This window comes from Eublepharis macularius, chromosome 8, assembly GCF_028583425.1.
Source record: "Eublepharis macularius isolate TG4126 chromosome 8, MPM_Emac_v1.0, whole genome shotgun sequence".
Lineage (NCBI taxonomy): Eukaryota > Metazoa > Chordata > Lepidosauria > Squamata > Eublepharidae > Eublepharis > Eublepharis macularius.
In genome coordinates, this window is record NC_072797.1 from 102,115,352 (window position 1) to 102,128,209 (window position 12,858).

At 40.6% G+C, this 12,858-nt stretch overlaps 1 protein-coding gene across 4 annotated transcripts in view; it reads left to right on the top strand.

The window, feature by feature from the left end:
* The window catches only part of SMARCA2 (SWI/SNF related, matrix associated, actin dependent regulator of chromatin, subfamily a, member 2), a 145,916-nt gene that overhangs the window by 117,742 nt on the left and 15,316 nt on the right, over positions 1–12,858 (top strand). For 3 of the 4 annotated variants that reach the window (XM_054987638.1, XM_054987637.1, XM_054987640.1), the window contains one exon: positions 4,588–4,805. In XM_054987638.1, the coding sequence (XP_054843613.1) occupies positions 4,588–4,805 (218 nt within the window). Of the gene's footprint in view, positions 1–2,598; positions 2,841–4,587; positions 4,806–12,858 lie in introns of those variants that run through there. The other variant, XM_054987641.1, reaches the window with a different exon arrangement.

A 12,858-nucleotide genomic window follows, 5' to 3' on the forward strand; every position in this document is an offset into this window, starting at 1 on the left:
TAATAGAAGGGAGCTGAATTTCTGTAACATGAGCATGTTAGATTAGCATTTTATTAATAGGAAATATACTTACGACGAGCGTGGGTAGATCCCCTCTCATACAAGCAGCCTTTCACATATCTTTGCCACCCACTCCAAACCTCCCTCTTCACAGGCTTGGGGCTTTCTAGGCAAGTAAAGGCCAGGAGTCCACCGCTACATGCTACCTGTCTAGCCTCCATTGCTTCAGGCAGAGAGCCCTAACCCAAATCTTCACAGGGTTCCCTCTCTCCTCTTCCAGAGGCTCCACAGGATAGGCAGTCAGTTCCCTGTATGTACCTCCTCTCACCCAGCTACATCCCAGGGCTATTGGGGAAAAGGGAACTCAAAAGTTAGTTTCCCTCAATATATGCTGCCACTGTTTAATTTACTAGGCCCATTGATGTGTGTATGTGTATCTTATTTCTCCTCAGCTAACAACTTCAGGCCAGCCAGGGTTAAACAAAACAAAAACAAATTTTATTTACAAGATGGAACATAGGAGTGAATGGATTTTGACCTAAAAACCATACTAGGGTTAAACAAGGAAGGTGTCAATGTAACAGAACAGATTTACAGCCCGATATCTTTCTGCTGCCTTTCTTAGCAGTGTCTCAAATCTTTCTCTTTCTCAGTCTCTCAAAAGCCTCCTTTCCCTCCAGTGGACACTAAATCTCATTGGTCCAGCATTTCACCAGCCCCCATTGGCTGTTTCCCAGGAGAGGTGGAGCTAAAGCCATTCCTATCCATCACAATACTTAATAGAAATGTTTGTAACAAGTACATTAATGTTTCCCAACCAGGGTTCTGTGGATCCTTGAATTTCCACAGGACATTTTCAGGAGTTCTATGAGAAATTGTGGAACAAATAAATAAATAAATAGAAATACCTTTAAAAATTCCAATCGTTGCTGTTAATAAGGTCATGTTATTGATCTATCGATCTATCTATAAAATAGAGAGCAGCTCAACAGTTATGTTATTCAGCTGTCTATCTATCTATAAAATAAAGAGAGCAGCTCTTTACAAATAAATTTTATTGACGGTAATTTAGCAGTAATTGAATTGTGCTCCCTTCCATCAACTTTTGCTGACCTATAAACATTTTCATAGGTAAGGGTTCCTCAGGATTAGAAAAATCTAGGGATTCCTCCATGGAAAAAAATGTCAGGAAACACTACAGTAACAGCACACCAATATATGCTGCCCGAAGGAGGTTATCTAATCTTGCCTAAACCTAGGAACGGCCCTACCCATCGTTCTATTTGTATTCACCTCACTGACCTCGAATTAGTTGAATTTATGAGATGTGGTGAGCTGTGGCTTACAGACAGGCTATACACTGCCAGTCAGAAGCTGTTCTAGGTATGTTAGTAAAAGGGGCTATGATCAGATATCACAACATACTAATTAAACCAAAGTTTGTCTGCGTCATGCATGAATTCAGCTTATTCACTGTGAGAATGGACATTGTGGGCAAATTGGAGCTTGATCGAACTGGAACATTCCTCACATGAGAAAAGATGGCCCGGGTGAGGGAGCAGTATGAACAGTGGTCGAACATAGCTGTGTTCATGCTCAACTATGAGAATCCTCAGTTTCAATAGAGTTTATTGTTACATCAGAATACAGCCACAGTATGGAGTGGCACTCGTGCCCTGAAAAATGTATCAAATTTCTATGAGCCATCCCACTTAAATAAATTATCATTGTACTTGCATGTCTCCACATGAAGTCAAATCAGTAATGTACAGTATTATTTTGACATTATACCTTATTTTTAATTTGAGTAATAATAATTAATATATCATAATACCTACTTGGATTTGTATACAGGGAATATCTTCCAGTATTTGATATACATAAGCTTTATTTTGATGAAGTGTGAATTTTCATAACTTTTCAACAAAATTTGGAGAAGCAGTTTTGATTTTTAGTTCAAATTACTGCAAAACCAGTTCTTCCCATTCATATTTTTGTATTTAGGTATTTATAAAATACCTAAAGCCTTTATTGTGTAGACTTGATGATAATACTAATTGTAGTAAGTTCAAATATTCCTGTAGGTATGGCATGAGGAAATATTGGTGTGGTAGCAGAGGCATGTAGTTAGCCTGTTCATAATTTTTTTAAAAAAAGACTACAAAACATAGATTAATCATTTTTAAAAAATGCACTTTCAAAAGCATAATTAAATCACAGATTTTTTGTAAAGGATAATTTTTATATAGAAATTTCCAGAAATCCAAATATATAATTTTCTAAGAAAACAAAGGGGTTACAAAGGAAACAAAGGGGTTTGTGTATAATGTAGCTTTAAAATGCACACTTCAATATATTGCTTTTTCAAAAGTATGTATTTATATGTATATTTTATGTATATATTATATATTTGGGTTTTATATATATATACATATATATATATACACACAGAAAGAGAGGGGGAGAGAGAGATCCTATAATTAAAATGCTTCCAGGAATCAATAACTGCCCGGCAAAAAAAAAAATCTTGATTTGAGTTCCTGGAATAATAAGGGGAAAATATGATAAGTAGTTGTCAATATTAAAACAGGCTGAAGGAAGAAGGCTTTGGGCCTTGTGGTAGGTAGAATGAAACAGCAGATTTGAGTATCTACAGTCCTTTCCAGTATTACATTTTCAGTAAAATAAAATTACTTGTATATGAAAACATAGCCTTTCCCAGCTCTCTTTTTTTTCCTGATCAGCTGATGAAGAGACTAGCAGCTCGCTGCTTTGCTGGCTTGTTAATTTTATCCCCACTAACTGTGATTTCCGATAGCCGGCCTGCTGATAGTGGTAAGGTAAATATCCTTTTTCATTGCCGTCTTGAAGATTCAGTAGAGCTACATCACAGGCATGTGTAGGTGTGTAACACATCAAAAGCTGGGGTGTTCTCTGTGTTTGCTGTGTACAAATGAGTGCTTAAGGAGAGCAATAACATTAACTGTTGACAGCCTTGCATGCTGTATTTATTATTAGCATTTCTAGCTTCCAAGATTTGCAGAACAGTTTCCTTTCTTAATCTTCGCTAGCTGCGGTGTATCGTAGGTGTCCTCCTTTAGCCAAATGAATATTAATGAATTTGTGTGCAGATATTTTTTTGTTGCCTTCCTTTCTTCCTCCTTAACTCATCAGAAATCTCCAGCTCCTTCATAGTGGTTATCTGAATGCTGTGGAAAGCATGATGGAAATTGTCTTTTGATTATTAAGGCCTGGGTTTCAGGCTTTCCCCTCAGGATTGTATATGTTCGTGTTTGTTCTGTGGATTTGCACATCAGAGGATGAATAGGGAACAGACTCAGAAATCTCCCTGGTGTTTTTAACATGCCAGCCTGTTTCGTGTGGTGCAGCAGGTTTTATGCACAAAAACGTTTTGCAACAGACATACCCAAGTAAAAAAAAAATTATGTCTGGGATGTAATCACTCTTTGTATATTGATTGTTACACTCACATGATCATAAATATTAGCCATGTTTGGTGCTGTGGAAAAATGAAGGTAATTGCCTTATGATTAGAGCTCTTTCAGCTCTGAGAAAGGATTGATTAGCATTTGCATGTATTCTAGGCAGTACAGAGAAGCTAAAGGGACAATATCAACATTTATGTTTTGAGAAAGTATTCATCATAAATACTGATGTGATTTACTTTAAAAATCGGAAGGTTTTTCCTCACATTTTTTTAATGTTAAATTTTATGCAAGACTCCAGTATCCTGTATATCTGGCTTTTTTCTTCTGTTTTAAAACCAAAGAAAGTTCAGCTTCTCTGACTGTCACATGGATTTCTTAGATAGAGTGTGAACAGATTTCCTTTAAACCAGGTTTGTTGTTGTAGCAGATTTCATTCCTACTGCATAGTGCTGTTGGCTGTGGTTAAAAGCATACATTTGCAGGTAAATTTTAAACTGGTATTTGTTGCCTGATTGTGTTTGTATTGTATTGTTTTTCCCATCCCATAATACCAATATTCTTTACTGTATAATGATGTATTGTCCACCTCTTCTGCATTTTCAGTAATGGTTGTTAAAAATGGGTGAAAATTAGGTGGTGTTTTGGAAAAGATGGTTTGCAAGTTTGGAAATTTTGTTGGAAAACTCTTCTGCAAAAGTATCTGGCCTTTTAACTCTTTGAGATGTCTTTTGTGGGGAAAGGGTGTGTGTGTCTGTGTGTCTGTACACGCATAGGAGGGTTTGTGGGTTTTAAAGGCGACATTTAACTCATAATGATTGCCTTGTCTATGGACTTGCATTAAAATTGATATATGAATGTAGCTATTAAAATACCATATTGATTGTATTTTGAGTGTAGATGCTTTAGGCCTTCTGGGGTGTGGCCTTCCTGCCCCTCACAGCTACAATTAAATTTTTCAGGACCATGCCCATTTTGGCACTTTGAACATAAACCTACCGATAAAGATTTCTTTGTTCAATTTCCGGTTATAAATCAATTAAGTTTTTGTTGTGAGGTTTTCCACCTTGTGGAATTATTATTTTATCCTTTTGTTGAAGTCTTTGACTTTTGAAATATTTTCTGCTTCCATGCTTATTAGGCAATTGAAGACGGCAATTTGGAAGAAATGGAAGAGGAAGTTCGGCTTAAAAAGCGAAAAAGGAGAAGAAATGTAGACAAAGATTCAGGCAAAGAAGATGGAGAGAAGGCAAAAAAGAGGCGAGGAAGACCTCCAGCAGAGAAATTGTCTCCCAATCCCCCTAAGCTGACAAAACAGATGAATGCCATTATTGATACTGTGATCAATTACAAAGACAGGTGAGCCTATGTTTACCTTGATCTGCTTTCTTTTCTTTGTAAAGACTTGCTTAAAGACTATATATTAATCTTCTAAATCATTTTGAGAACAAGACACATTTTATATATGGTCCTACAATTTCTTGCATACATAACATATTCATTATAATCTTTAGACAATTTTATCATTTAAGATTTAAAGTGAAAGAATACAAGCATATCTACCAAGACAGGTGAATGTGTAAAGACTTATTTTAGGGTTCTCTTAATTCCCCCATCCTCTTATTATTATTTGGGAATTCCAAAGAGGTACATGTTCCATGATCACAGTTACCACCTGAGCTGTGTAAATAATATATATATTTATGAACATATGCAAGGCTTTGCTTGTAAGTATGATGCCTCTTCTGTTTTAGCAGAATAAGTAATGAATGGTGTGGCATTATGCTACTGCCTCCTGCACCATCTATTATAGCAAGTGAGGTCATGTTAAGTAGTGAGGAAATGACGGCTGGGTGTTAGGAGCTCAGCTTCATATTCAAATCATCTATGGATGCTTCATTATTTTGAATAATCTGTACAGTTGGTTACAGGTAAGGATGCTCAAACACCTGCTGGTTCGGCTTGCATCCTATTTGTGGGTTGCAAAAAGAGACCTGATTTTTCAACAAGAAGTTTGATAGTTTGTTGATATGCTTGTGGGTGTTCGATAGGTTGTTTCACTGGATTCCTTATTAACCATGCAGTATTGTGCAATTGATTTTTTTGCACATGCGCATTCTTACGAAGTCCAGTTAAGTTCTATTACACTTTCATCCTTGCTGTATAACTGCTCCTTTCAGCAGGTAATTGTTTAAATAGATAATTAGATCGCTCACAAATTGTAGGAATCAGTCATCAAAAATGCTGAGTTTCAATAAAATCCTACCCTTCGATATTCATCAAAGTATTCCTTAGTGAAACTAATGGCAGCTGATCAGTTTGAATTGGCATGTCTTTGTGCAAGCATAGTTTTGGGGCGACCCAATGCAAACTGGTTCAGCAGGCATTCATAGCTGCTCATCATGAAGTGACCAGCTCACCTCTGATCACTGCCTTCAAACAAGATAAGTTCATCAGTCAAATGTCTTTGTGGCAAAATCCACAGCATATCTAGTTACAGTGGTTAGAATTGTAATCACAAGAGTTTTTGAACTTTTTTTTAAAAAAAGACATACTGACAAGACACAAGAGGGTTGTGATTTCCTAAACAACGTTTTCATTTAGTTAATTTCAGAAAGCAAACTCTATGCTTTAAGTGGACTGCAGTGCAATCCTAAGCAAGGTTGTACTTTTCTAAACAAATTGATGTCAGTGAAGAGAATGTTTGTAGGTGAATGCTAAGTGGGGGAGGAGAGCGGGAAGGGGGGCATGGTGACAAAACACACAGACACAGTGCTGGAGGTAAAGAGGCCACAACTTTATTGAGATTACAGCTCAGGGAGCAAAGCCACCTTGTAAGACAAAGGTACATCATAACTTTGTTAAAATGCTGGGGCGGGGGGTTGGCTAAAATAGCTTAAGTAACCATTCTGTATTTCCAATTTGGCAATCATGATGCATTGCCGTTTCGAAAAGGGAGCAGTTTCAAAAACTTTTAAAATGTGTTTTTAGTATTTTGTTAACATTAATGTGTTGCCTGGTCTTCCTTCATTCCACATACTTCTTTTCTTTACCCAGTACAGAGAATACTAATGTTGTGCTTATGATGCAAGAAGCTGTGTCCCTTTACAATTATTACAGATTTTATTTCAGTGGGTTGGATCCCATGGCAGTATGAGTAGAAAGACCTTGTGGAAGAAGATGTTCCCCCTTTTCCTCTAGCATGTGCCCTCCAGATTCTTTTATGTGGGATGGGAAACCCTCATAAACAAAATGTACAGTGGCAAAGGGAGCTACAGAAACTGTCACCTCTTTAGAGAAGAAAATGTAGCTGTTTCCATTTGTGCTAGGGGGTATTGGGGGTGATCTCATCTGATTCCTGCTGGGTGGGCTAAGAATCAGCACTCTGCTGGTTTGACTCCAACTACTGCCATGAGCTCTTAAGGGGGCCTTGGGTAAGCTGCTCCTCTCAGCCCCAGCTCCCCAGCTGTATTGTGAGTATCATAATAACACTGACCTTTTTCACCACTCTGAAAAGGGCACTAACCTGTCTAGAAGAGCAGTGTATAAGCACAATTTTTGTTATTATGCAGGTCCACTAATCTTCTGCAGTCTCCTTACACTTCTGTAGTACCCAACCTAAATCATGGACTATTTTGTATAAGAATAACTTATCAGGATAAAAGTTACTCAGTAAAATTGGACCAAGTGTAGTGTAATGCTGACAATGTAGGACTAGGATCTGGAAGAACCAGGTAAAATCCCCGCTCAGCCATGGAAGTTCACTAGGTGACCTTGGGACAGTAACACACACTCAGCCTAACGTACCTCACAGAGTTGTTGTAAGGATAAAATGGAGGAGAGGAGAATGATGTAAGCTACCTTGCGTCTCTCTTGGGGAGAAAGGTGGCATATAAATGAAATAAATAAAAAGATGACAGAAATTAGAAAACAATAATTTCTACCAATATATAAAACAAAGTACCATAAATTACCATTTAGCCCTTGTTCCTTTACAAAGTGTCCTCCTAGCTAATTTCATTTTACTATGCCCTGATCTCCTTATCAGAGGCAGGCAATGGCAAACCACCTCTGTTAGTCTCTTCCCATGAAAACTCTAGCAGTGGTCACCATAAGTTATCTTTGACTTGATAGCACTCTCCATTCCTCAATCTGTTTATGAAAAATGCTCTCCTGAGCAATTGTGTTTTATACCTTCGGTGGAATTATAGAAGTATGGGATCGTTCCTGACCACCTAGGGTTGGCCGTTCCACAAAATGGGAGCCACAACAGAAAATGCGCGAGTGTGGGTTGCTGCTGAGTTTACCTATTTGCAAGGTGGCACTTCTGGCAGACTTCTGAAGAACAGATGTTATACACGTGGGAACCTGTAAAGAATTCCAGGGATATCTTACTCCCCGCCCCCCATGTCCTCTTTCTGTTTCCTGCCCCTCTTAGCTTCTTCCACTTTTCCTGCTTTCTTCTCTCCTTCCCACCCAAATTTGTCTGCTCCACTATCTTCACTTTTCCCCCTCTCTCCCCAGGCAGTTGTGTGGAGCCAGCTGAGCTAGGCCCAGTTGCACGGTGGGGAACCTCCAAGAACTTGTGGGGAGTATTTCTCTTCCCCTGTATCTCCTTCTGCACACTCTTTCCCTCCTCCTGGCAGTCTCCTTTCCCTACATCCTTCTCTTCTTCAAATCCACTAAACAACTTAGCTTTTATCTGCCCCCCATCTTTGCCTATATTTCTTAATTTACTTCATTTATATGCTGCCTTTCTCCACAATGGGGACCCAACGCAGCTTACGCCATTCTCCTTGCCTCCATATTATCCTCACAACAACCCCTAGTATGTGGCTGGATTAAAGTCACCCAATGAGCTTCTACAGCAGAGCGGTGATTTGAACCTGGGTATCCCAGATCCTATTGTAAAACTGTACCTTCTACATTACACTGGCTTGGGGCAGGGGATGGGGCTGCTATTGAACAGTAGCAAGCAAGTAGCAGTAATGTGGTATCAAATTTCCTGGTAGTTGCTTCTGGACCTGGCCCCAATTAGTCCTGCCTCAAAGGCCCAAACAACCCTGGAAAGGACCTTGCCCCCTCCTCCTGCCTTTTACTGACAGCAACTGAGGGTCAAAACCACACAAAACAAAACACACTTGAATTACACTCAAATACACTCAAATTACCTGTGTAATTCGAGTGTATTTTGTCTCGTGTGGTGAGACCTTGAGTCTGGAATACTGTCTGCACTGTTATGATTGCCAAGCAACAGCCACTGAGGGCATATTGTTAAAGCTACAGGCGCTCTTTTTATCATTGTGGGGATTTTTAACCCTCCGATGTATTTTTTTAGATTATAGATTTTTATGCAAACTTGGGGCATTTTTCAAGGTCTGTCTTGTTCATTCATGGCTCCAGTCTTCAGATATAAGTATCCTCAGGTCAGAGCCACTTGGCTATTAGCATATACTTCACCTGGGTCCAATAATAATTGAGCTGTGATGTTCTATGCTAACTGGAGTTTCCAGTTTGTTTATTAGTGTAGATCTGGATAGAGAGCGTTAGAATGTGATGCTGCTAGCATAACATGATGCCTAAATTGTTTCTTGATCTGCTTCTGTTCTTTATGAATTTACTTATCCCCTTTGGAAATAATGGCTCCCTATAACATAGAACTTTATTATGGTAGAAGGCGATCAATGGCACCTATTTCCTCTAAACAATTTGTCAAAATAAAATCAGAGTACCTGGATTGTAAATATGATCATCCTAATTGTAGAGATGAATAATCTGAGAAATGGTACACGAATAATTCTTCCCCATGGCATACATATTAAAATCCTGATAGTGTTATATAGCCCTCTGTCAGGGTAACAGAAACACATATAGTCTATTAAGTGGAGCTTGATAGAAAATATAATAAGAACTCAGCAATGCTTGGAGTTATTTTGAAGTTTCAAACCAAAAGTCTTCTAGTAATTTTCGATAACATTAAAAGTTTGTTTTCATCAAAGAAAATATATTTTTTTAAAGTTTTGCATAATGCTTATTGGTGAATGCGCAAGCTGTAGACACACTCATTTTCTCAAGAGTGTGTGTTGTCCTATTTACATTAATTAGAAATGTGAAAAAGTTGGACTAGTTAGTCGGGCCATAGTGGTCCCTGTGTAAGAGACTTCTGCCTCTATAATGAAGTATGGCAGCCTGTTGGCATTTCATGCTATCCTGGTATCACACCACAACCGCCTCCCTCCACTGTGTTCCTCCATGGCAGCTTCGCTCATCTGAACATGGTCTCCTGCAGGTGCCACCCTGCACATGAGCGAAATCAACAGCAGCCTGCAAACGGGCTTTCTGTGTGGGTAGCCCCTACCCTGTGGAATGGCCTGCCTTAGGTCAGGAAAGCCCCCACTCTCCTAGCTTTCTGCAAATGATGCAAAACTGAGAGCCAGTTTGGTGTAGTGGTTAAGAGCACGGGACTCTAATCTGGAGAGCCGGATTTGATTCCCCATTCCTCCACAAAACCAGCTGGGTGACCTTGGGCGAGTCACAGTTCTCTGGAACTCTCTCAGCCCCACCCACCTCACAGGGTGATTGTTGTGGGGTAATAATAACACTTTGTAAACTGCTCTGAGTGGGCATTAAGTTGTCCTGAAGGGCGGTATATAAATCGAATGTTGTTGTTGTTGTTGTTGTTATTCAAAAAGGCTTTTGAATTATATGGAGGGGTTCTCAGATGCTTTGCTAATGAATTAAGGACCATAGATTTCACTAATATGTTGCCTTAGGTACCACCTGTTGTCTTAAATGCGTGTTCCTATGAGCTATTTGTGCTTCTGTCAGCCCTAGAATTGTTTAAGTTCTGTTCTGTTTCAGTATTTCTTCAATTCTATATACTAATGCTCTGTCTTTGTAAAATTGTGTTTATTTACCTTACGACATTGTTTATGGAAATGTCCTTGAAACTAACTACTCATCTTACACTGTGTAATCCGCCTTGAGTCTTAGTGAGAAAGGTGGACTATAAATGACATAAATAAAATAAAAAATAAATAAACCTTGAAACACTTAATCACTCCAGACTGGACTTGACTCAGTAAAAGAAGACAGGGTTTTTGAGCATTCCCAAATATCATCCATCTTTTTCTTTAAAATGAATTGCATTCTAATGACCTGAGAAGTGGGTCTGAGCAGTAATATTGTATTACTGTATTGTGGACCTCTTTGAATTATTGCAGGGATAGGGTTTCCATTTTTGCAGGAGGGATAGGCAATTTGTTTATCTGCCTATGTGCCAGCAAACAAAAGAGGAGTGAAGAGATCCTTGGCAATATTCTCTGGGAGCAAATTCAGCCCCACTGAAGCTGCCAAGCTCTTCACAGGCTCACCTCTGAGAGCCAAGCTACAAGAGCCTAATTACATGAGGAGGAGCACATAAAGGGAGTCAGAATGTTAGCCAGGAAGCTGAGTTTTAAAAGAGATCAGAAGGCTTTGTCAATTTCCCCTCCCTACAGAGCCAGGAAGATTGCTGCTCAGAGGGTTTCTTAATTTCCTCTTTGCCTCCTAGAAGGGAAGGCGATACTGACAGACCCCTGGGGAGGCAAAGTGGAAATTAACAAACCCTCTGAACAATGATCTCCCTGACTGTAGAGAAGGGAAATTGACAAAGCCTTTCAATCTCTTTTAAAACTCATCTTCCCGGCTAACATTGTGACTCCCTTCACGTGCTTGTCCTCATGTAATTCATTTCTTTCAGCTTAGCTCTGAGTTACCAGGGGGTTCTCCATCTTCTGGAATTGTTCCCAGATGTTGGAGGACAAGGGGAGCCCACAATACCATGCAGCTGCAGGCACCCAGGAGGTGCCTCTTGTGAGGTGCTCAGACCAGACACACTGTGTCTAGACTGGGCAGAAGAAGATGGCTGAGGGTTAAGGGGAGGGTTAAGATGTGGGGAGGGGGTGTCACCACTTCCACAATCTCTTCCTCTTCCTCCACCATCCTTTTCTCCTGCCTCGCTCTGAAAGGCTTGCTGCTGGCCTTGGAGGAAACTGAGGAAGGCTCACCAATGGTCTCCACGTCCCTGGGATGGGCACGAAGGAAGGAAAACTCACATCCCCCAAGAGTCCTCATGCTGTTCCTCCTTTCATTGCTGGGTCTCAACAGCTGGAGGAGGGGGAGCCTCAGCAGCATGTTCCTGTCCAATGCTAGCTCCTGCCTCAGAGTGTGACTACAAGTGACTTTCTTCACATGGAGAACACTAGATTTTTCTCGCAAGGTTACCTGGGAAGTGAAAGTCTGAGTGGTCCTTCCCCTCTCTGCTAGAATCGCTGCCTGAAGAGCCACAAGAGGACTTCGTTTGGGGGCAGGCACCTGCTACTTTCTCCCAGGGCGTCCTGTGGGCTGCCTGTTCCCGGGGAGCTGCTCTGTAGAAAGTGGCCGCGTCGGTGAAGCTTCAGCTGCAGCAACAGTGGAAGGATCTGCTGCAGATTCTTCCGCTGTCACTGCAGCTGAAGTTTCACCGACGGTGCCGATTCCAGAGCAGCTCCCCAGGAGCAGGCAGCCCACAGGACACCCTGGGAGAAAGTAGCAGCTGCCCGCCCCCAAACAAAGCCCCCTTGTGGCTCTTCAGGCAGCGATTCTAACAGAGAGGGAGAGGACCACTCGGACTTCACTTCCCAGGTAACCTTGCGAGAAAATTCTAGTGTTCTCCATGTGAAGAAAAGTCACTTGTAGCTTTGCTCTCAGGCACCTATGATGGGGTGGCGCTCCTGCAGCTGCCTCAGGAAAGAGGGCCTTGTAAGCCCTCTTGCTGTCACCAGAAGCCAAACTGATTAACAGCAGCTGTACTTGGGTGGGGCTGTTCTGTGCAGATGGGGGGAGAGCTGCAGCCCTCCCCTCTACCCCTCTAGTCTTATCCCTCACCTTTCCTCCAGGGCCCCTCTCTGGTCTCCCTTCACTCATTTTTCTGCCCTCAGAACCTACACTAACTAGTAACCAACATTAAACAGATTACCAAAACACCTAGACAAAAATGAGTTTCTTTTAAAACTTACCTACCTATTCTAAAAGCTTGCTTTTTGTGGATCTAAACTTGGAGATGAACACACAAATCTCTTTTTTAAAGGCCCTATTTAGATATGTAGTGGCACTACACTAGTAAGCAGCTTAATTCTTCAGGAATCAAGCTACCCCTGGCTAATCTATAGGTAAGCCTATGACAAAAAACCTACTTGTAATGTGCCTGGCCTGGCTCCAAGGGAGCCAGAGGTGGGCAGGTAAAGCCTAGTTAGATGTCCCTAATAGGCAGCTTATTTATCTACAGAATTTGAGTGAACCTGAATTCTTCTTAATTTCTACACAAGCCTATTAACGGGGGGGAAACATCTCTTCGGTCTCTAAAAGCTACCAATTAAGTTTCGCTTTACAA